The sequence below is a fragment of the Emys orbicularis genome, chromosome 5, assembly GCF_028017835.1.
Source record: "Emys orbicularis isolate rEmyOrb1 chromosome 5, rEmyOrb1.hap1, whole genome shotgun sequence".
NCBI lineage: Eukaryota > Metazoa > Chordata > Testudines > Emydidae > Emys > Emys orbicularis.
In genome coordinates this window covers 11,051,711-11,076,648 of record NC_088687.1, presented here as the reverse complement: position 1 = coordinate 11,076,648, position 24,938 = coordinate 11,051,711, and the positions used below count along the sequence as shown (strand labels likewise).

At 49.9% G+C, this 24,938-nt stretch overlaps 1 protein-coding gene across 1 annotated transcript in view; it reads left to right on the top strand.

The window, feature by feature from the left end:
- Window positions 1-24,938, top strand: part of RBPMS (RNA binding protein, mRNA processing factor) — a 102,375-nt gene that overhangs the window by 29,059 nt on the left and 48,378 nt on the right. Inside the window, exons 2-4 of the mRNA XM_065405404.1 lie at window positions 5,193-5,270; window positions 17,648-17,686; window positions 19,059-19,121. Of these exons, the coding sequence (XP_065261476.1) occupies window positions 5,193-5,270; window positions 17,648-17,686; window positions 19,059-19,121 (180 nt within the window). The remainder of the gene's footprint in view (window positions 1-5,192; window positions 5,271-17,647; window positions 17,687-19,058; window positions 19,122-24,938) is intronic.

The following is a 24,938-nucleotide window of genomic DNA, read 5'->3' as shown; positions in this document are numbered from 1 at the left end:
CAGCCTCCCTGTGGAAATGTAAACACTGGGCTATTTTAAGTGCTGGCAAACATCTGGGTGAGTTTGTCACATTCCTGTTCCAGCTTCCACCTTGACATGCCGGGGCTGAGTGGTAATGCAGACGTGTGTCTCTAGGCAGATGCTTGGGCCATGGTCTATGGGCAAGGAGGAGTAAGGGCTGAAAGATCTCTTGGGAGCAACATTGTAACAGCCCACAGATTGGTATATGGACTTGTGACTCGTGGGCCAGATCTTCCGCTGGAGTAAATCAGCCTAGTGGAGCTCCGGCTGATTGACATAGTTTGTGGATTTGACCTATTGACTCCAGTGGAGCTACAACTGATTTACATCAGCTGGGGATCTGGCCCATTGACTACAATAGAGCTGAGCTGGGAGACCTAAGAATAGAAGCCCCAATCTGTCCCCGAGCCAGTGGCCTACGTGCTCCCTGACAGGCGGGGAAGTCTGCTGTAGTATAGCCCTGTCCTGCTTGACCAGCAGAATGTAAGGACCAAAGGTTCCCCTTTAAAAGGTGGGCATCTCAAGTGCAATTCCCCCTCTTCTGACTGTCCCTCTTGGCTTTTCGATCCTTTGAGTGTGTGTTCGAGTGTCCCTGGCCTGAAGGAAAGGCACTGATAGCAAATCTCTGTGGAGCGCTGCAGGGGGAGTGAGCGAATTCAGGGTTGGGGAAGCGTGGGTGTTCTGAACAAGGATTCATGTCTTTCAAACTAGCCTCAGAGAGGAGTGTTTCACGCAGACATATGAAATATGATTTCAAGGAAGATGCGAGTGACTCCTAAGCAAGGGAGCAGCTTATAATGAGATTCCCCACCCAGAGAGGAAAGAAACGCGTGGCTGAAAATGCATCTTTCCATGATTAAATGTCAGGGTGTACCTTGAATTAAGGACAAGGACTGTACCACGTTTGCCAATGGCTGGTCTACACTGGGAACTTGCATCTGCATAAGTACTACACCCCTGAGAGATGTAGCTACGCCAACCCGACTCCCGGTGTAGACAGTGCTAGGGCGATGGAGGAATTCTTCCATCCTTTCGGGGCGGTGCATTACCTCTGCCGATGGGAGAACCTAGACTGAAGTGCTATAGCGTGCAGCTGCAGCGGTTTAAGTGTAGACATACCCTAACTGTCAGTCAGGCTAAGAAGAGGATTTGGCTATTATCACATACCATTGTGTGAACAAAAAGTGGGCTTTCAGGGTTTATTTACTCAATTTCACTGCCAGGGAGACCACGGGCACCTAATCTCTACAGGATGGTTATGAGGTTTTAACATGGTGTGATCCTGTCTACAGAAGTGATCTAGCAGAACACTGTCAGGGCATTATTTCAGAGTAATATGATCTACCAACACAGTCCGACTTGCTGTGTCGATGGGAGCTGAAGACTTCCGATGGGTTCATTGGGTAGGTTCTAATTTCCTAATGAATACTGAACTCTGGAAGCAAGATTCATTCGAGCTGTCCTCATCTTTACGATGGGGCACCCTGGCTAAGGCTGTGTCCCTGCTCTCAGGCCCACCCCAAAGACCCTTCTAAACATAAACAGCGGTGCAGAAAAATCCTGGCAATGTTTTTAAAAGGAAACTGTAGTAAATCAGGACGTGCAATTTAAAGGGTCCTGCTCTATCAGAGAAGTGGGGTTTTAAAACCAGTCACATTCAAAACATTGAAACTGACCGTGATCCCTTCCACATTCTTGGAGCACAAAGTGGTTTTGGTTTGCCTTTCTCAGGGCATGTCTACACTGCCCCGCAGTTTGGACTCTGGAGATGTGAATAGCAGCGCGCACCAAAGTGCTGCGCTGTATCTCCCCTGTGTGGACGCGAACTAAAATTAACTTGTTCGGGGGCTAATCTTCAAAGAGCCAGCGGACATTGTTTTCAGAACAGTGGTTCTTCTTGTAGATTCTCCGGTACATCTTGTTTTGCAGGCGGTGTGGGAAGAATCTATCCTGAAATGGAAGTCTGCACTCTGTAGAGTAGCACCTCTGCAGAAGATGATTTTTAGCAGTACAGAGTTTTCAACGAATGAATCACAGTAGCTATGGTGCAACTAGCTTATGAATAGGGTCCTACCAAATTCACGGCCATGAAAAACGCATCACAGACCGTGAAATCTGGTCTCCCCCTGTGAAATCTGGTTTTTTGTATGCTTTCATTGTATAGTATACAGATTTCACGGGGGAGACCAGTGTTTCTCAAATTGGGGGTCCTGACCCAAAAGGGAGTTGCAGGGGGGGGTCACGGTATTGCCACCGCTACTTCTGCGCTGCCTTCACAGCTGGGTGGCCCAAGAGCGGTGGCTGTTGGCCAGATGCCCAGCTCTGAAGGCAGTGCCCTGCCAGCAGCGGCACAGAAGTAAGACTGGCAATACCATACCATGCCATCCCTTATTTCTGCGCTGCTGCCTTCAGAGCTGGGCGGCCGGAGAGTGGCAGCTACTGACTGAGGGCCCAGGTCTGCAGGTAGAGGTGCAGAAGTAAGGGTGGCAATACCATACCATGCTATACTTCCTTCTGTGCTGCTGCTGGCAGTGGCTCTGCCTTCAGAGCTGGACTCCCGGCCAGCAGCCGCCGCTCTCCAGCTGCCCAGCTCTGAAGGCAGCGCCGCCGCCAGCAGCAGCACAGAAGTAAGGGTGGCAGTACCACAACCTCCCCACAACTGCTTTTTGGGTCAGGACCCCTACAGTTACAACACCCTGACATTTCAGATTTAAATAGCTGAAATCATGAAATTAACAATTTTTAAAATCCTATGACCGTGAAATCGACCAAACTAGACCATGAATTAGGTAGGGCCCTACTTATGAATGACAGCGTTTCAGAAGGGGCATCTTGCTGTTGTCCGTGTGCTCCAGTTCACATTCAGGAATTATTCTATAGCCCAGACTCTCTTCTATGCCAAGAGTTGCTTGGTGCAGGGTCCTGGCATAAGTTATAGCAGCCTAAAGGCTGTTTTCACTTGTGGCAGCCAGCTGTGGCCCCCAAGGGACTGTACTGGAGTTACAAAGGGACGCTCCACTCCTATGCTGGGTACCGGCAGGGGAAGTTGGCACAAGAGCCAGCTATGCCAGCATTGCATCCACTGAGAATTCCCAGATACTGGGGCATTCTTAGCTGGCCAGGTGGAGCCAGATCCCAGTCAGGGTGTACCCCTGTTTTATTCCATTCCATAGAGATTCTTATACCGCCCTCACCCCTGTGTGGCTGCGCACCTTAGGGAAAAGCCGCTGGAGCAGACGAAGAGAACCGGGGCCTTTGAAGACACCCCATGTGTAGTCTTAGGGCTTGGCAAGCCCCCTTCCACGTTCCCTGCGAGAACACTTTCTACTCTTGCTGAGTGCAGGATGGTTAAAAGGTTGAGACTTGGGTCTGCCATATGAGCGAGTGGGTTTCTAGTCCCAGCTTGGGTAGCCCAGGAGGTCTTGCCCAGCACTGAGAGTTGTGCAGGGAACAGGATCAGTAGCAGCAGCAGCAGCAGTGAGTGTAGTAGGGTTTCCAAAAGCACGTGAGTTGGGGCCTTAATCTGCTTAGGTGCCATTGAAAGTCCCACTCGGCAGCTGTCTGCATTCTGAGGGGCCTCAATTCCTTTAGGAATATGGCCGTTGGTCCCCAGCACAGTGTACATCCCCGTGGCCAGTGAGCGCTGCAATGGGGAAAGCAGCTGCCTTGGAAGAGGAGGATCCAGGTTTGTGTCCTGGCTAACAGCTGCCCGCTGTGTGTGGAATGCTAAACGGGGCCATGCCTGGGCTGTGCTGATGCGATGAATACACAGGAAATGCCATCGTGAGCCAGTTAGAGAGATTACACACCCAGCAAATACACAAAATACACAAATTGTGAAATACACAAAAGCAAGGAAATGGAAATTTAAGCCATCCAACAGTACAGACTCTCTACTGTAATACAGATAATAAACATAATAATACAAGCACACATCTTACCATGACCACAAATACCCTCCACCACAGACGCCCTGTAGCCATGACTCTGTCTCCCGTTGTCCATTCATCATGCACACCCCTTTCCCAGATTACATTACAGAGTTGTGGGTGGTTGGTGTAGTTGCTGGTTCTGCTTGGAGATGGTAGCCTGGCAAAAGGGTGTTAGAGAATGGCAGTGAAGAGGTCTGATCGAAGGCTGGCATCTCTATGGGCAGAGTTAAGGGTGCAGATTTTTGTGTGTTAACTTTCTAGGTTTTTTTAATGCTTGAATTGGAGAGGGGTTGGATAGGAGGGGGCTACACCTCTAGGGGAGTGGGAGAGAAGTGCAGCTGCTGGTGGAGAAGATTTTATCCACCAGCAGCTGCAGATGAAAACCTCTCCATTGTAGGATAAAGTCTGAAAGAAAAGTGTAGCTCCTGTTGGAGAAGGTTTTGCATGCGCCTGGCCCCAGTCAGTCAATCAAGTTTCTGTGTGCCCAGCTGTGCTCAATCAGGATTAGGTGCACAGTACATACATTTTCAGTCCTAGCATGAATAATAGTTAAAAGTGACCATCAGTCCAAATTCTGTTTTTTTAAATAGCTGTTGCACAAGCTCTACTCGGGACCCACCTCTCTTCAAAGTGCTGTGTGGAGAAACAATGTGTTTAAGGCAGTAGCTGTGCTGCTCAACGATTTCCCGTTAAAATCTAGATAGAAGAACCAAACAAACTGTATAGAAAATCAAAGGACCATAAAAACGAATCCGGTGCGGAATTTAATGCCAATTGGCCATCTACTTTTAGGGGAAACCAGGAATTCATGACCCATTTCAAGCCCAATTTAGAACTCAGCCCTAAGTATGGAGTCGCCAGCCAGGAGTCTTCATAATGCTGAGGGATTTTCATGTGCTGCCAAAAACAAGCTATACCGTGTGAACCTCAGACCGACAATGGCCATTGTCAGCCACCCGAGGCCAGCAAAAGGCACCTTCATGACCCAAGGAACAGTCCCCTGCCAAATTTCAGAGCTCCTCCAAACTGTGTTAGTGTTAAAACTCTTCAGGAAAAGATCAAAAGAATCTTTACTAGTGCATCTCTCTCCTTTCCCACCAGGCTGTAGGAGGCATCTGTGTTTACACCTGAAGCGAGCTTTAATTAGGTTCCTCATATGGATTGTCTGGATAATTTCAAAGCCTGCAGTAGATTTTGGATGCGTATCTCAATTGCATGTTTGTCTTTGTTGATTTCTAGGTCCGGACTCTCTTTGTGAGCGGCCTTCCCCTGGACATCAAACCGCGGGAGCTCTACCTGCTCTTCAGACCCTTCAAGGTACTGTTTATCTGCTCTGCAGGAGCGCTGGGATCTGAAAACACTTGTACTCCTCAGAGGAGCGTATTGTTGTATCTGACACACTTCTCCACTAACGTGGCCACGTCGTTATATAGCTAGTGTCAAAAGGAGGTGCGAGCGATGTGAGTAACACAGAGTGATGATGAATGGCTGAGTATAGAATGGGGAGAGGTGTCTCAAGGTGTGAGCCAGGGCTCAGGAACAGATTTGGTCTTAGTTAACATACTCATTAGACAACTACCAATTGGCCAAAGGTGGGCTTGTGGGATGGGGCTCAGGAGATCTGGGTTCAGTTTGAGGTCTTGCCATGCACTCACTGTGTGCCATTGGACCAGTCGTTGGGGCCTGATGTTCTGTGGAGCTGCAGATCCCATTGACTTGAGTTGGGGATGCTCAGCACATCTGACAATCAGCCCTTCATTAATGTGTGCCTCATTTCCCCATCTGTAAAATGGGGATATCCAGTGGTGGCTGGTTTTCAGTGGTAGCCAGGGGAGAAGACTGCTGCTTTGATGGGCATGGTGAGATGATGGTTGTAGAAGGTTCTTCTCTTTATATGTGCACCTACAAGTTGTTCTCCTAGACTGATAAGGAACAAGGCGTTTTCTTTGGTTTGGTCAAGTGCGGTGCCAAACAGGATTGTTGCTGATCCAAACAATGAAATTTGCAAAGCTAGCAACGTCAAACATGTTGACGAAAAGAACCATTGGCCACTTATTTATCTTGCACCTGCAGGAGTGCATTCTTGCAAGATGGTCCATGTTATCAGCACCACTTTTAGTATCAGTGTAGTGGAGAATTAGGTGGGAAAACTATTTCTCTTTTTGTCGTCATCGGGGATTTGCGGCCTGTCCTGTGGGGGCAATCCCTCATTCTCACAGACCTTGGGGGACAGGCCAGTCCTTGCTTGCAGACAGCCCCCCACAACCTGAGGCAAGATCCCGGTGCCGACTCTGTCCATGTGTCTATTTGGGAGTCACCATCGTAGGACCTGGCCACATCGGCCGCGCCGTCCGGGGCTCGTTCACCTGAGCGTCTACCGGTGTGGTGTGTGCCAGCGATGCCCCTCTGCCGTGTGCATTGGCCAGGCCGGACAGTCTCTGCGCAGAGGAATGGATGGACATGGGTCTGACATCAGCAATCGTGGCATTCAGAGACCGGTGGGAGAGCACTTCGGTCTCTCTGGTCACTCAGTGATGGACCTCAAAGTGGCAGTTCTTCAACGAAGGAACTTCAAAGACAGACTCCGCCGTGAAGCTGCAGAACTGGAATTGATTTGTGGACTGGATGCCATCAGATTAGGCCTGAATAAAGACTGGGAGTGATTGGGTCATTGCAGGACCTGAACTTGATTTCCGCAGTGCTGATTTCTCCCTGCTGTTGCTCACACCTTCTTGTCGGCTGTCTGTGATGGGCCACTCTCTTGCCACTTCAGGAGTTGTTTTTCCTCCCTTGGTGTCCTGCTGTTAATTGATTTGTCTCATTGGACTGACCTAGCACTTGGTGGAGCACCCCCATCCTTTCATGTGTTTGTACCTGCTCCTGTGTTTTTTGTTTTGTGCATCTGATGAAGTGGGTTCTGGCCCACGAAAGCTTATGCCCAAATAAATGTGTGAGGGTATGTCTACACTACGAAATTAGATCGAATTAATAGAAGCCGGTTTTATAGAAATCGGTTCAAAGGGCCCTTTAAGTCGAAAGAAAGGGCTTCGTCGTGTGAACGTGTCCAGGCTTAATTCGATTTAACGTGGCTAAAGTCGACCTAAACTCGTAGTGTAGACCAGGCCTTAAAGGGCCCTTTAAACCGGTTTCTTTACTCCACCTCCGAGGAGGGGATTAGTGATAAAATCGGCCTTAGGGGGTCGGAATTGGGTTAGTGTGGACGGAATTCGACGTTATTGGCCTCCGGGAGCTATCCCACAGTGCTTCATTGTGACCGCTCTGGACAGCACTCTCAACTCAGATGCACTGGCCAGGTAGACAGGAAAAGCCCCGCGAACGTTTGAATTTCATTTCCTGTTTGCCCAGCGTGGAGAGCACAGGTGACCACGCAGAGCTCATCAGCACAGGTAACCGTGATGGAGTCCCAGGATCGCAAAAGAGCTCCAGCATGGACAGAACGCCATATGGGGAGATGAATCAGTGCTGGCTGAACTCCGAAGCAGTAAACGAAATGGCAAAATATTAGAAAAGGTCTCCAAGGCCATGAAGGACAGAGGCCATAACAGGGACGCACAGCAGTGCTGCGTGAAAATTAAGGAGCTAAGGCAAGCCTACCACAAAGCCAGAGAAGCAAACGGAAGGTCCGGGGCTGAGCCGCAAACATGCCGCTTCTACGCGGAGCTGCATGCCATTCTAGGGGGTGCAGCCACCACTACCCCAACCGTGTGCTATGAGTCCCTCACTGGAGAAACACACAGGGAAGCGGGTTTGGGGTACGAGGAAGATGAGGATGAAGATAATGTAAATAGCTCACAGCAGCAAGGAAGTGGAGAAACCGGTTTCCCCAACAGCCAGGATATGTTTATCACCCTGGACCTGGAACCAGTAACCCCCGAACTCACCCAAGACCCTGGGGGCACACAGGGGACCTCTGGTGAGTGTACCTTTGTAAATATTACACATGGTTTAAAAGCAAGCGTGTTTAATGATTAATGATTAATTTGCCCTGGCAATCGCGGCCAGTACAGCTACTGGAAAAGTCTGTTAACGTATGGGGATGGAGCGGAAATCCTCCAGGGACATCTCCAGAAAGCTCTCCTTCATGTACTCCCAAAGCCTTTGCAAAAGGTTTCTGGGGAGGGCTGCCTTATCCCGTCCGCCATGGTAGGACACTTTACCACGCCAGGCCAGTAGCACGTAGTCTGGAATCATTGCATAACAAAGCATGGCAGCGTATGGTCCCGGTGTTTGCTGGCATGCAGACAACATCCATTCCTTATCGCTCTTTGTTATCCTCAGGAGAGTGATATCATTCACGGTCACCTGGTTGAAACGGGGCAATTTTATTAAGGGGACATTCAGAGGTGCCCCTTCCTGCTCTGCTGAACAGAAATATTCCCCGCTGTTAGCCACGCGGTGGGGGGAGGGGTGAAGTGATCATCCCAGAGAATTGGGTGTGTGGGGGAGGGGAATTAGTTGGGTTTGTGCTGCATGTTAACCCTGAAACCGCAGCCCCTCCTTTTACATTGCAAACCCATTTTAAATGGCCAACCCAACGGGTGCTTGGTATGGGAAATGAGAGCAGTACTGTTTGAAAGCATCCCCACATGTTAAGAAGGTTAAAAAAGCCAAAAGACTGTGTCTTACCATGGCTGCCTGCAAGCTGAAATCTGTGGCCTGGCACTGCGTGAGTTATCTCTCACACCAAACCGGCAGGCCCTCAATATAAGAGGAAAAATGCGACCTTGTAACGAAAGCACATGTGCTGTGTAATGTGAACAGCAAAATTTAACGTGAAAGAGTGTACCCATTGTTCTCTAAAATGTGTCTTTTTTAACCACCTCTCCCTTCTCCACCAGCTGCAAATCTTTCTCCTTCACAGAGGCTAGTGAAGATTCGAAAGCGAAAGCGAAGGACGCGTGATGAAATGTTTACAGAACTACAGACTGCCTCCCACGCTGACAGAGCACAGCAGAATGCGTGGAGGCAGTCAATGACTGATTATAGAAAAGCCCAATATGAGCGAGAGGAGAGGTGGCATGCTGAATCGCGGGCTGAAGATGAGAGGTGGCGTCAGCTTGTACACAGAAGGCAAGAGTCGATGCTCCGGCTGCTGGAGCATCAAACTGATATGCTCCAGTGTATGGTTGAGCTGCAGGAAAGGCAGCAGGAGCAGAGACCGCCGCTACAGCCCCTGTGTAACCAACAGCCCTCCTCCCCAAGTCCCATTGCCTCCTCACCCAGACGCCCCAGAACACGGTGGGGGGGCCTCCGGCCACCCAGTCACTCCACCCCAGATGATTTCCCGAGCAATAAGTGTTAAAGTTTTAAAGTTTTAAACTGCAGTGTGTCCTTTTCCTTCCCTCCTCCCCCACCCATCCCGGGCTACCTTTGCAATTATCCCCCTAGTTGTGTGATGAATTAATAAAGAATGCATGAATGTGAAGTAACAATGACTTTATTGCCTCTGCAAGTGGTGCTTGAAGGGGGGAGGGGAGGGTGGGGTGGTTGGTTTACAGGGAAGTAGAGTTAACCGGGTGGGTGGGGGGGCGGAGATTTCATCAAGGAGAAACAAACAGAAGTTTCACACCGTAGCCTGGCCAGTCACAAAACTCGTTTTCAAAGCTTCTCTGATGCGCACCGCGCCATGCTGTGCTCCTCTAACCGCCCTGGTGTCTGGCTGCGCGTAATCAGCGGCCAGGCGATTTGCCTCAACCTCCCACCCCGCCATAAATGTCTCCCCCTTACTCTCACAGATATTGTGGAGCGCACAGCAAGCAGCAATAACAATGGGGATATTCTTTTCGCTAAGGTCTGAGCGAGTCAGTAAGCTGCACCAGCGCGCTTTTAAACGTCCAAATGCACATTCTACCACCATTCGGCACTTGCTCAGCCTGTAGTTGAACAGGTCCTGACTCCTGTCCAGGCTGCCTGTGTACGGCTTCATGAGCCATGGCATTAAGGGATAGGCTGGGTCCCCAAGGATCACGATAGGCATTTCAACATCCCCAACGGTTATTTTCTGGTCCGGGAAGAAAGTCCCTTCCTCCCTTTCGAAACAGAACAGAGTGCCTGAAGACGCGAGCATCATGTACCCTTCCCGGCCAGCCCACGTTGATGTTGGTGAAACGTCCCTTGTGATCCACCAGGGCTTGCAGCAGCATTGAAAAGTACCCCTTGCGGTTTATGTACTCGGTGGCTTGGTGCTCCGGTGCCAAGATAGGGATATGGGTTCCGTCTATCGCCCCACCACAGTTTGGGAATCCCATTGCAGCAAAGCCATCCACTATGGCCTGCACGTTTCCCAGAGTCACTACCCTTGATATCACCAGGTCTCTCATTGCCCTGGCAACTTGGATCACAGCAGCCCCCACAGTAGATTTGCCCACTCCAAATTGATTCCCGACTGACCGGTAGCTGTCTGGCGTTGCAAGCTTCCACAGGGCTATCGCCACTCGCTTCTCAACTGTGAGGGCTGCTCTCATCCTAGTATTCTGGCGCTTCAGGGCAGGGGAAAGCAAGTCACAAAGTTCCATGAAAGTGCCCTTACGCATGCGAAAGTTTCGCAGCCACTGGGAATCGTCCCACACCTGCAGCACGATGCGGTCCCACCAGTCTGTGCTTGTTTCCCGGGCCCAGAATCGGCGTTCCACGGCATCAACCTGTCCCAGGAACACCATGATTTCCACATTGCTGGGGCCTGTGCCTTGTGAGAGGTCTATGTCCATGTCCATTTCCTCATCACTCTTGTGGCCACGCTGCAATCGCATCCTCGGCTGTTCCCGGTTTTGCTTTGGCATGTCCTGGCTCTGCATATACTCCAGGACAATGCGCGTGGTGTTCATAGTGCTCATAATTGCCGCGGTGATCTGAGCGGGCTCCATGATCCCAGTGCTAGCTATGGCGTCTGGTCTGAAAAAAGGCGCGAAACTAGTATCTGACGGACCAGGGGAAGGAGGGAGGGAGGGAGGGAGAGAGGGAGGGGCGAGTGACCACATGGCGTACGGGTACAGGGAATTAAAATCAAGAAAGGTGGCTGTGCATCAGGGAGAAACACAAACAACTGTCACACAGAATGGCCCCCCCCAAAGATTGAACTCAAAAGCCTGGGTTTAGCAGGCCGTTGATTTGACGGAGGGAGGGGGGAAGGAAATGAATACAGAACAAATCTATTTTTTACATCTTAAGACGACGGTGCAGCATGACTGATAGCCCTCGGCATTTTCTGGGTGCTTGGCAGCAAATACTGGGCGCTTGGCAGTAGCCTTCAGGCCTATTGCACGATCTGCTGCTCAGGGAAGACTCTGCTAACGTGCGATGAGCCAACAGGGCGCTTGGCAGAAAATGGCATACTACGACTGATAACTATCATCATCAAGACAGTTCCATAGGACTGAGCATGTCTGCCCAGGTGCCCATGATCGACAGCCACTGCTGTACGACGAGGACGGTTACCAGTCGTAATAAACCATCTACTGCCAAAAGGCAAAAGGCAAGGGCTGGTGCAATGCAGCCCCACGGCTGCCGGCACCCAGATCGCCAATGAAGGCTACCAGTCATGCTGCACTGTCTACCGCCAAAAGGCAGTTAGCTGCTGCTGCTGTGTAGCAATGCATTTCCACGTCTGCCGGCACCCAGATAACATATGGTGACGGTGAGCTGAGCTGAGCGGGCTCCATGCTTGCCATGGTATGTTGTCTGCACAGGTAACCCAGGTAACAAGGCGCGAATCTATTGTCTGCCGTTGCTCTGACGGAGGGGGAGGGGCCTGACGACATGTACCCAGAACCCCCCGTGACACTGTTTTGCATCATTCGGGCATTGGGATCTCAACCCAGAATTCCAATGGGCGGCGGAGACTGCGGGAACTGTGGGATAGCTACCCATAGTGCAATGCTCCGGAAGTCGACGCTAGCCTCGGTACTGTGGACGCGGTCCGCCGACTAGAGCACTTAGAGCATTTTATGTGGGGACACACACAATCGGCTGTATAGAACCGATTTCTATAAAACCGGCTTCTATTAATTCGATCTAATTTCGTAGTGTAGACATACCCTAAGTCGAAAGAAAGGTCTTCGTCGTGTGAACGTGTCCAGGCTTATTTCGATTTAACGTGGCTAAAGTCGACCTAAACTCGTAGTGTAGACCAGGCCTGAGTCTCTAAGGTGCCACAAGGACTCCTCGGTTTTTTTGCTGATACAGACTAACACGGCTACCACTGAAACCAAGTCATGATGCATCGTCGACAGCATTATTATCAACTTGCCCTTCTTTGGAACCTCGGAAACCAGGCTGAGTGGCCCAGCAAACCCAAACCTGAATGATAGTTATTCTCTGCTGTCATGTGGATGCATCTTATTGGGTATAGTCCAGATTGTTTCATCAGATTGTTCTAACATAGGTCAAATGTTTGTTGAGTAGATCCCCACCGGTATTCAGCTAGCTGAAGAAATTATCCCCACCTATATTTCTTCCAGTCTTACACCAGGGCTGAACCATAATCTCCTCATTGTCTGTTTATCAAATTTGTCTTCAATCAATGGAAACAAGGTCTTCCTTTTTTAGAGCAACTCTCAACATGATCTGGCACAAAGTCACTATCACATAATACGTTGTCATAACACAATAACTTGCTTTCAGAGTTGCAAATCATTTTGATAAGGTCAGAAGCAGAATACTGTGCCCATGTGTTTGCAGTCTTGAATCGTGCAACTCAAGAGTCTCCTGAATTTGCAGTGTTTGGAGCACAATACCTAGACAGAAAATCCCCTGAAGAATATTATGAAAAGAGAGCCAGCATCAGTCTGCTCTGTGTTGAGGATACCTGACAAGCCGAGATTTGAAGGGACCAACCTCCCTGGAGTACCTTCCATATTAGGATGACTGCATACAGCAACCATTGTCACTGCCATTACAATTTAAGATACTCTCACTAGACGCAAATGTGTACATAGAACTATTAAAAATAGAGAATAACAGTGCAACACATTTGGGATACCTTTGTACCCCACATACATTTTTTTGATACAGAAAAAATGTTTTTCATGTTAAATTTTTTAAAAATTGCTGAATTGTGTACATGTGCCTAGGTGACAACGTCCTAAAACAGCATAGGTGGAGGGTCACTAGTTCATGAGTTATCACAAAATGTATGTTTGTGGGGTACAATATTACCCCCACGAATGTGGATGAAGGTTACCACTCAGCTCCTAAAGGGGGCTCTCTGCAAAGATTTGTGACAGACCCTCTATCTTTTTATGCACTCTAATTGTGTGTTACCTACAGCATTTCCTGTACTGATGGTATAACCAATGAATCCCTGTTTAAATTGCCTTTCATCCACTTTCCACTGCCTGAGGGAATTTTGTTAAGTGGGAGACTCCTGGAGTCTTAAATTCCTCGAAGTAATGCGGAGGACACACATTGTATAGTGGAGCCCATGGACCCAGAGAGTTTCTCTTGAATCCCAAATTCTGAGTTAGAGTGTTTCCTGTTTGCAATTTATTAAACTAGGATATAGCCAATACAGTGTTAAAAACACCCCTCTCTCATCGTGGTTTATTGACATTTTAAACTCAATATTCAGATTTGCGTCTGGTTTTAGACAAAACGGCTGAAGCGTCACTGCGAAGCTGAGGAAAGTCCATGAATGTATTTGTGCAGCACCTAGCACAATGGGGTCCTGGTCCAGGAGTAGGGCTCCTAGATGCTATTGTAATGCCCCTAATTAATAACAATGTTAATAATTTAAAATACTTTGCCAGACTGTGGAACCCAGTAGCCCCATCAGAACCCATATGCTTTGCTGAGCTGGGGGAATACTGCAAAACAATGGTTGCAAACGTTGGACTGAATTTTTAAACAAATGAGCTTCAGCTGTGGCCTGGGCTACACGGGGGTGTGTGTGTGTGTGTGTTCGAACTAAGATATGCAACTTCAGCTACGCTATTTGCGTAGCTGAAGTCGAAGTATCTTAGTTTGACTTACCTGGCCGTCCTCACGGCGGCGAGTCGACCACCATGGCTCCCCCGTCGACTCCGCTTACTCCTCCTGCCGAGGTGGAGTACGGGCGTCGATTCGGGGATCGATTTATCGCGTCTAGACGAGACGCGATAAATCGATCCCCGATACATCGAACGCTACCCGCCGATCCAGCGGATAGTATAGACGTACCCTGTGTTTGTCCTCCTTTTGTGCTCCCCTTTCACAGCCATGCCAGCAACCACGTTTATTGGCAGGAATGTTCGCAGGAATAGCAAATTGTCTGTGAATATTGCACACTATTTGCAGAAAGCCTCTTTTGGCTTTGTAATCCTGAGTACTTTCACTGGGTCCCTGACTCTAACAGCTGCACTCCTCTGCTCAGGGAACAGACACACTGTAGGGGAGGTGACAGGCTAAAACTTATTCACACTGAGTTGGATTTTCAAAAGCACCCTAAGAGTGCTGCAAGCGCAAGACCCATTGACTTGCAATGGAACTTGTGCTCCTAACTCATTTAGGGGCTTTTGAGACTCTCATCAGAATCTTATCTGGTGAACCATTGCATATAATGAGTGCTTACAATCAAATCACTTGGGAAAAGAAAGTGGTGAAATGTAAATAAATGATGAAGTATGAGTCACTCCCTGAAGAGCTGAGTTCTGTATAGGGGGCACAGTGAAAGCTAGCAGTCGCTCAGCAGTGCTGCAGAATTGATCAGGTCATGTTTTGCCTGTTGCATCATCAGTTTCCCCAAGAAAGGCTACTTCATTGATCATTTCATTCATTGCCCATAGACATGATGACAGAAGATGTCGCAATATTTTTTCCTGGCAGAAGACTGAGAAGCTATTTCAGTCTGCCTGATTACATGGGAGGTCCAAATGCTGCATTGATTTACATTTAGCCGCATGACCATGTCACCTTTAACCTTTAACCCTCTCCAGACCCACAGAGTCTCTTAACCCCGCAAGAACTGAATCTGGGATATTGTCTCTTTTAAAATACGGGACCCTATTATTCACATGAGGCTCACACTTCAAATGTCCACACAGCAATACTATGGACTACTGTGGAATTCCAGATGCTGGGATAATCCTAACAAGCTTTCTATCGTTTCTTACGTCACTTCGGTCTTAAATTAGAACCACACAAAATGCGCATTTCCAGTTATAAGGAATAATTGGGGACAGGAAGGCAGCTCCAGCTTTTGCAACTAGAACAGTTGTAAGCACTGAATCCCATAGCTTAGGCTCTTACGGCTTGGCACAGGCCCTGAGGTGGCGGACAAAGGTGGCTATACACCACTTCAGCCCCTGCAATAATTTAAAGCAACACCCCTGTGACATACAAGGGGACAATCCAGACTAATGCGTAGCTGTGTCCAGAGGTGGATTATGCTTTTGTGGGGCCCCGGGCCACAGCAAGTGGGGGGCCGCTCCCCACTCCTTCTGTCTGCAGTCCCTCCCCCTTCTCACGCTCCTGCTAGGGAAATGGGGTCGGGACGTGGGGGCTTTCCCTGCTCCGCCTGCCCAGTGCTTGTGCCGGGGAATGGGGTTGGAGTGTGGGGACTTGCCCTGCTCCACCCGCCTGGTGCTTCTGCCACGGGTGAGCTGGGCAAGCACCTGCGCCCCGACCCCGCTCCCTGGAAGGAGCGCCACGTGGAGTGGGACAAGCCCCTGTGCCCCGACCCTGCTCCCCGACAGGAGTGCCGAGTGGATGGAGCGGGTCGGGGCATAGAGGTGCCCATTTTTCCGGGCTCCCCCAATTGGCCAGGGATCCTGGGCACGGACCCCGTTGGCCCAGTGGCTAATCTGCCACTGGCTGTGTCACCTCTGCTCTGTGACCTGGTGTGTCCTTTACAATTTGCTGCTGTAGCCTCCGTCCTGGCCTGCTCACAAACAGCTTCCAGCATGTCAGTCACTCCCAGCTATGTCTGTGTGTGTGCTGGGGCCCAGCCAGCCATGCCTTGGCTCTTACCAGCCTTGATTATACTGCAGGGTGACCCCAACGCACTCCCAGTCTTAGATTTCCCCCAGAAGTGTATGTCCTGTACTGCCCAGCCCTCTCCTGGACAGTACAAGTTTATATCAAGTCCGTTATCTCTTTGGTAGAAATAATTTGCATACAACTTGTCACCCTAAATGGAGTTTCCCAAACACTTGAATTTAAACACATTGGATTAGATAAAACAGTAAAATTAGTTTATTAATTACAAAGAGAGATTTTAACTGAGTGCAAGTAATGAGGCATAAAAGTCAGAAATGGTTACAAGAAAAATCAAGATAAGCCCTTAGGCATTGTCTTCACACACAATGCTACCGCTGCACTGGTGCAGCTCGCCACTGTAGCACTTTAGGGAAGACGCCACTGCCCCAATGGGAGAGCTTCTGCTGTCAGCGTAGTTAATCCCCCTCTCCGAGAGGCAGTGGCTACGTCAGCAGGTCTGTAGTGTGGACCTGGCCTAACTTAACAAACTGTGTTCAATTCAAAACAACGTTTTCTCACTACATGCTTTCGGCAGTCTTACTGACCAAACTTCTTAGGCCAGGAAACCCTCTCCCCAAAATCCAACGAATGCTTGCTTAGTCTTGTTGCTTCAAGTGCCTTGAATGTGATGGGCTAGGCGGGGGGAGGGCGGGGGCTTTGCCCCTTCTTTTTATATTTTCAGTCCCCCTTTTGGAAAACATTTCCAGCTGGGTACCAGGAGACAAAAGGTCTATATGGAAGGATGTTCCCTGCTGCTTTTTTCTCACTGGTTTAAGCTTCCTTTGTCTCCCTTTCCTGCTTGATGACCCTGTTTACTGCTTAAATGCAAATTAAGCACAGCACTCATCCCTTTATTTGAGACAGACCTATTTTCCAGCCTCAGTTTGGAACATGCGTTTACACCGTACAGTGGAATCTTATAACTTCACATATAATGTTGCTACACATTTTACCAGGACAATATTGACAAGGAAATGATGAGTTTTCAGATGATACCTCACAAGGCCTACTTTGTACAAAGATGATTACAATCGTGTGTCGGGTGTGAACACAGGGGTAGGTTCTGTCACAACCCACTCCTTTGGGCAGCCCCCAACACATCCCCTAGGCAGTGGGGGAGTGAAGCAGAGCCAGGGGAATCCTCTCTTTGGGGAGCTGTACAGACCCTTTGCACAGCTTTGGCAACACCAAGGGCTGTAGCATGGGCTAGTGCCTGACCCCTGTTTCTATGCCCAGCAAAGGGGTGTTCTCTGTGCCGTGTCCCTTATAGCTGTTGGGGAGCTCACACCCTCCCCATCCTGAGAGCTCTGACCCTGGGAAGGATTATTAGCTGTCTGATCCATCCCCAAAGCATGCCCCTTCCTCGGGGTTCTGCAGAAACCGCACCAGAAACTGGCCTCCTGCCAGCCACCTATGGTGAGATCCAGAGTGCCTCTCCCAGCCTCTGGCTTTCTCTGCCCATTCCCTTGGCCCCTCCCTGGCTGAGGGTACAGAAGGCTCCCTTCCCAGCAGGCCTTGCTGTGGCCTGTGGTTCCATATGGCTCTGGTCTAGGTTGGCACGGCTAGTGGCCTGTAGCCTGCCTTAAAGGGCCAGCATGCCCTGTAAAACAGTGAAAAACAACGCCGAATCCTACGCTTTTTGCCCTCTTAGCTTTAAGCACTGACTGTTCGCCACGACCTGGTGAGTGCCTTGACTAAACAACGCTTTTTCTCTTTTCTTGCAGGGTTATGAAGGCTCTCTTATAAAACTCACCTCTAAACAGGTAAAGGCCTAACCAGTGCTCAGAACCTCAGTATCCGACATTAGCTGTAAACTGATTAGAAACAGCAAATGAGCACAGCTAACGGCCTCGCCGCACACCCAGGTTCAGGATGTTCCCTTGCCCCCACCCTCCCTGCGGCCTAGCCGCTGGCTGTGCTCAATGCAAGGAGCAGAAGCCTGTATTTCTTTGGGGGGGAGGGGAGCAGGTGATTTAGGAATGAGCAGCAAGGTAATGAAGTGCCCCCAATGGGGTATGTACTGCGAAGGCAGCACACTGATGGCCCCAGACCTGTGAGCTCTCCGTGAAGATGCTGTTGAGTCTGCGCTTTCCGTGGACAAGCAGAACCGTGAATCAAATCTAAAACGCTCGGGAGCGGCATGACCAGCAACCCCGTCCTCCAGCACGCCGCAGTGTTTCATTGCCGCGTCTTTACCCTGTCATGGAAGGCGTGCAGGCCAGCTGGGGCGAGCGGCTCAGGGCAGTACCATTCCTAGGGGGAATCAAGCCTTCTGGAGAAGAGCTCAAGTTGAGCCTCACAGATAACGGGCTTTTTTCCCTGGCCTGCGGGGAGAGCTGCCCAGTGCGGGGTGCATCGCTTAGCCTGGCATCCGGCCTGGTGCAGGGAGAGCCGCCTTGCGCTCAGCCTGGTCTTCAGCTCTTTCCCCCTACACGTAGCACCAGCCCCAGCAGCAGCCTCCTCTGGGCAGAGCTCATAGTTCTGTGCCACGGCTCCTCTGGGATTACCCAGCAGGGAAAATGGAGGGAAGCAAGGATGCAGGAGTAACCTGGAGACTCCAGACGCATCTTCTCCCCCAAGCACCTGGAAGAGAGCAGGAGTCCTGTGGTCGCCCCCGAACACAGCTTTCCTGCTCGGTCACAGCACAGCCCTTCTAGTCCTTGCCAAAGAGGTAGGAGCCCCCGTCCGGTTTGTGGCTGTCCACAGTGGAGCTAGACCTAGATGAAGGATGGAGGGTCCCTGAAGGCTCCACTTTAAGAACATAGTTGAAGCCAACTGGGGAAGCCAATGCTGTTTCAGTTACACTGGACTAGGCCTTTGGGTACACATGTCTCCCAACACTCATCCCAGGCACTGCACACTTAGACCTTCCAGAGGAAGGCGAGGAAGGCAGCAGAGGTTGTGATTTTATAGCAGAGGTTGCCAAAGTGAAGCCCATTGGGCAGATATGGCCCTTGGAGATCTGCAGGGTGGTTCTCAGCTCCGCTCTGAAACAGGGAGATGACTGTTGGGGACTACAGGTCCCAAGTATCCTTGGTGGGTGCTAGTGAGCAGGGCCCCTGTATCTGTGAGGGGAGGACGCTGCTCCTTCCCTGAGTCATCCCCTGACCCTCTCCTCTTCTCTTTTCTCCTCAGCCTGTAGGGTTTGTCAGCTTTGACAGTCGCTCAGAAGCAGAAGCTGCTAAGAATGCGCTGAATGTAAGTACCTGATGCTATAAGCAACAGTTCCCTTTGGCTGATGCGTTCACGCTGTGTGTGGAGGAGGGCTGGGGGGCAGCCTGGGCAAGGGAAGGAACTGCAGATGTGCATTCCTTCCATACATACAGGGGGTGAGATATCACCTTGATAGCAGACTAACGGCTAAGCCCTCTGAAAGTTGCTCCTGAGTTGTGCATACAAAACATGGAATTCCTCCTGTACGAGGCACTGAGATGCTGTATCCAACATTTAGCAAAGTGCAGATATTAATTGCGTTCTCTTCTTCCATTTTATATCTGTATCCAACAGAGCAAAGAGATTGATTGTACACAGGTTGCCCTTCATAAACATGCTGCTTATTGCCCATGTTTTCATTTTCCTCTGGTGTGAAGGTTTACAGATTTATATTCTTTTCCCAGGGATTTTAGTTAGATTTACTGATTCACATGGTTTTTGGGTGCTGGGGAAGATCAACATTTTTTCTCCTGTCCTTTTCTATTTCCCCCAGTTCTCCAGGACTTTCCCCAAATGATTGCCAGTAGTTCTTTAAATTCCTTCAACATGGGGATGTATATCATCTGCACCTGCTGATTTGTAAATATCCCATTTTCCCAAGTGTTTCCTGCTCTGCTGTTTATCAACTGCTAATTGAACATTCCTCACTACTTCCTAAGTGTCCATCTCTCTTCCCCATTTTGATACTTTGCTGTCCACATTCCTCACTTTATTGGCATATACTCAAATCAGTCTCTTTTCAGAAAGACAAGGGCTTCTGCAATCTTCTCAGTTTTCTGAAAATCAGGGGGCATCTTGCAAGGAGAGACCCTTGATACCAGGAGCTCAAAGTCTGAGCACGCTACATCAGAGATACAAATCAGATTTACTCTTTGAATCTCACAGTTTGATCAAGGTCCAGCTCTTTCAAACAATGGCTACAACCAAAACTAAGCCCAGTGAGTTTTATTTGTACTCGTAGAGTTCTCAGGAGTACACTTTGTCAGCTGAGCTCACCTGAGACACCCAGCAATGCTACTACAGAGACATACCCAATCAGATCCTCAGCTGCTATAAATCAGAACAGCTCCATTGAAGCCAATTTCCACCAGCTGAGGTTTGACCCCACATACAAGTTCTTATGGGTGGGGCTAGTTGGGATGTCTGAACTTAATGTTGCCTAACATTTTCCATCATAATACTTTATTTTTAGTTGCTAATTCTTTTGCCAAACTTTAACTGTTCGGTTTGAAATTATTTTCGTTTGCTCTCTGACCCTGATGAATGCTTTTTTGTTAAGTTTCCCTTCTCTACTGGAAATACCTCACTTGATGCATCCTAGGATCCCATTAGCCTTTTTCATGGCTGCTTCACATTGGCAGCTCATAGTCATCCTGTGAACAACCAATATACCCAGGTCTTTCTCCTGCTCTGTGCCTTCCAGCTGATACAGCCCCAGCTTATAGCAAAAACTCTTGTTGTTAGTCCCTAAGTGCATGACCTTGCACTTTGCACTATTAAATTTCAGCCCATTTCTATTACTCCTGTTTACAAGGTTGTCCAGACCTCCTTGTATGATATTCTGGTTCTCCTCCATATTGGCAATACCTCCCAACTTTGCGTCATCCACAAATTTTATTAGTACACTCCCACTTTTTGTGCTAAGGTCAGTAATAAAAGTGTTAAATAAGATTGGTCCCAAGACTGATCCCCAATGAACTCTGCTAGTAACCTCCCTCTAGCCTGACAGTTCACCTTTCAGTATGACAGGTTGTAGTCTCCCCTTTAACCAGTTCCTTATCTACCATTCAATTCTCTCATGAATCCCCATCTTCTCCATATGGAACTATATCAAATGTCTTACTGACATCCAGGTAGACTAGATCTACTGCATTTCCTTTGTCTAAAAAATCAGTTTCTCCTCAAAGAAGATCAGGTCGGTCTGGCATGATCTACCTTTTGTAAACCCATGTTGTATTTTATCCCAATTACCGTTCACCTCTGTCCTTAACTACTTTCTCTTTCAAAATTTGTTCCAAGAGCTTGCATACGATTGAGGTCAAACGAACAGGCCTGTAGTTTCCCGAATCACTTTTTTTCCTTTCTTAAAAATAGGAACTATATCAGCAATTCTCTAGTCATAGGGTAAGACACCCAAGTTTACAGATTCATTAAAAATCCTTGCTATTAGTCTTGCAATTTCATGTGCCAGTTCCTTTAATATTCTTGGATGGAGATTATCTGGGCCCCCTGATTTAGTCCCATGAAGACAGTGGTCCCCAAACTTTTTACCTTGTGTCCCTCCTTACCCTTGTCTGCGTTCCCCCTGGAGCCCTGGGTGCAGGGCTGGGGCCAGGAGTGGAGCTGTGGCACTCCACAGATTCCATCATGGACATTTCTACCTCCATATCCTCATTTCCATTAGCCACCCTGCCACTATCCCTAAGCACCTCTTTACCCTTATTTAAAACCCAGGCAAAGTATATGTTTAGGTGTTGGGCCATGCCTAGATAATCTTTAATCTCCACCCCATCCTCATCCCAAGGTCCCACTTATTGTTTCCTTCTTACTTATATGGCACTAGAGCTGTTTATTATTGGTTTTAATTCCCTTGCAAGGTCCAACTCTGCTTGAGGACCAAATATTTACTAATGGGCTCTTCAGTCTAGCAGAGAAAGGGATAACATGATCCAAAGGCTGGAAGTTGAAGCTAGACCAATTCAGAGTGGAAACAAGGTGGACATTTTTGACAGTGAGGGTAATTAACTATTAGAACAATTTACCAAGGGTCATGGCGGATTCTCCATCACTAGCAAGTTTTAAAGCAAGATGGGATGTTTTTCTAACAGATCTGCTCTAGGAGTTATTTTGGGAAGTTCTCTGGGCTGCGCTATACAGGCGGTCAGAGTAGATGATCACAGTGGTCCCTTCTGGCCTTGGAATCTACAAAGCTATGAAAGCTGTAATTAGATAATCCGTTAAAAATGAATTTTAAATGACTCCATTAAGAAAGTCTGTCAAACCTATTTTTGTCCTTAATGGTCTTAGTAACAGAATAACACAGACTATTCAAACTCAGTGAAATCTTGTGCATGGACTATATTTATAGTATTATTTTTAGGATTCTTGGTCTCTCTTGCTATTATTCTTCAAAACTGAAAGTTTCTTCTTCAGCAAAGGCTCACGGATAAGGTGAGAATTCCACAAAGATCTTCCCTCTTTCAAAATGGCTAGCATCAAAGTGAGGCTGCCTTAGCAAAGATGGCCACTGCTTGCATTCATTCACCTCCTAGCGCAACTCTCTACCTCCAACAGCACAGTGGCAAAAAATGACCATAAACCACCACAGGCCAAAGTGAAAGTTGTTCGGATGCACTTCTTACCGCCACATATTTGGATGTCTTTTAAGTTTAACCTTCTCTGCAGATTTCCGGGGATCAGAGCACTTGGTTTTAGAATAATTACAACATCCCTGTAATGTAATTATTTTAATTAGAATCGTAGTAATGTCGGGCTGGAAGGAACCTCAAGTCTTCTAGTCCAGCCCCCTGCGCTGAGGTGGGACCAAGTAAACCCAGACCATCCCTGACAGGTGTTTGTCCAGCCTGTTCTCCAATGATGGGCTTCCACAACCTCCCTTGGAAGCCTGTTCCAGAGCTTGACTAGCCTTGTAGGTAGGTTTGATATTAGGGAAATCTTTCTAACTCTCCCTTGCTGCAGATTAACCCCATTGCTTGTCTTACCGTGTACTCCATCTCAACGTGATTCTGTCAGGGAGTTTTTCATAGCTAGGCCAGACTCTCGGCCCTGCTCCAGGTGTTTGTGTGACCCCAGCAACAGCTGGAAGGCAGCTCTGGGGCAGTGAGGAATGCCCGGATAGAGGGGAATCCCCAGCTGGTTTCAAGCTAGCTCTAAGCACCTGCTCCTCCCCTGCCCGTGAAGGGGCTGTGCCAGGGTGAGGCCAGCAGGAAGGCTGACATTGGCCCCAGCTTCACTGACTGTAAACTCGCTGTGGGTGAAGATCCGGCCCATCCTGTGAGCACATGGTCTATAGACAGCATACCCACGAGTGCGTCCCTGACACCACAGGGAAGTACAAAATCAAGAATTCCCAAGTTATCAAATGCCAATGCAACCCCCTCCCCTCCAGCACCTGACCCCTCCAACCGCCACCACCTATCCCCTACCCTCTCTGCTCCTATCCAACCAGCGCCAGCTCCCTCCTCCCACACCCTTCCAACCGCCACCTCCTATCCCCTACCCTCTCTGCTCCTATCCAACCAGCGCCAGCTCCCTCCTCCCACCCCCTCCAACCCCCACCTCCTACCCCTCTGCTCCTATCCAACCAGCGCCAGCTCCCGCCTCCCACCCCCTCCAACCGCCACCTCCTATCCCCTACCCTCTCTGCTCCTATCCAACCAGCGCCAGCTCCTCCCTCCCACCCCCTCCAACTGCCACCTATCCCCTACCCTCTCTGCTCCTATCCAACCAGCGCCAGCTCCTCCCTCCCACCCCCTCCAACAGCCACCTCCTATCCCCTACCCTCTCCGCTCCTATCCAACCAGCGCCAGCTCCCGCCTCCCACCCCCTCCAACCGCCACCTCTTATCCCCTACCCTCTCTGCTCCTATCCAACCAGCGCCAGCTCCTCCCTCCCAACCCCTCCAACCCCCATCTCCTATCCCCTACCCTCTCTGCTCCTATCCAACCAGCGCCAGCTCCTCCCTCCCACCCCCTCCAACAGCCACCTCCTATCCCCTACCCTCTCTGCTCCTATCCAACCAGCGCCAGCTCCTCCCTCCCACCCCCTCCAACCACCACCTATCCCCTACCCTCTCTGCTCCTATCCAACCAGCGCCAGCTCCTCCCTCCCAACCCCTCCAACCACCACCTCCTATCCCCTACCCTCTCCGCTCCTATCCAACCAGCGCCAGCTCCCGCCTCCCACCCCCTCCAACCGCCACCTCTTATCCCCTACCCTCTCTGCTCCTATCCAACCAGCGCCAGCTCCTCCCTCCCACCGCCTTCCAACCCCCATCTCCTATCCCCTACCATCTCTGCTCCTATCCAACCAGCGCCAGCTCCCGCCTCCCACCCCCTTCCAACCCCCACCTCCTATCCCCTACCATCTCTGCTCCTATCCAACCAGCGCCAGCTCCTCTCTCCCACCCCCTTCCAACCCCCACCTCTTATCCCCTACCCTCTCTGCTCCTATCCAACCAGCGCCAGCTCCTCCCTCCCACCCCCTCCAACCACCACCTATCCCCTACCCTCTCTGCTCCTATCCAACCAGCGCCAGCTCCTCCCTCCCAACCCCTCCAACCACCACCTCCTATCCCCTACCCTCTCCGCTCCTATCCAACCAGCGCCAGCTCCCGCCTCCCACCCCCTCCAACCGCCACCTCTTATCCCCTACCCTCTCTGCTCCTATCCAACCAGCGCCAGCTCCTCCCTCCCACCCCCCTCCAACCTCCACCTCCTATCCCCTACCCTCTCTGCTCCTATCCAACCAGCGCCAGCTCCTCCCTCCCACCGCCTTCCAACCCCCATCTCCTATCCCCTACCATCTCTGCTCCTATCCAACAAGCGCCAGCTCCCGCCTCCCACCCCCTTCCAACCCCCACCTCCTATCCCCTACCATCTCTGCTCCTATCCAACCAGCGCCAGCTCCTCTCTCCCACCCCCTTCCAACCCCCACCTCTTATCCCCTACCCTCTCTGCTACTATCCAACCAGTGCCAGCTCCTCCCTCCCACCCCCTTCCAACCCCCACCTCCTATCCCCTACCATCTCTGCTCCTATCCAACCAGCGCCAGCTCCTCCCT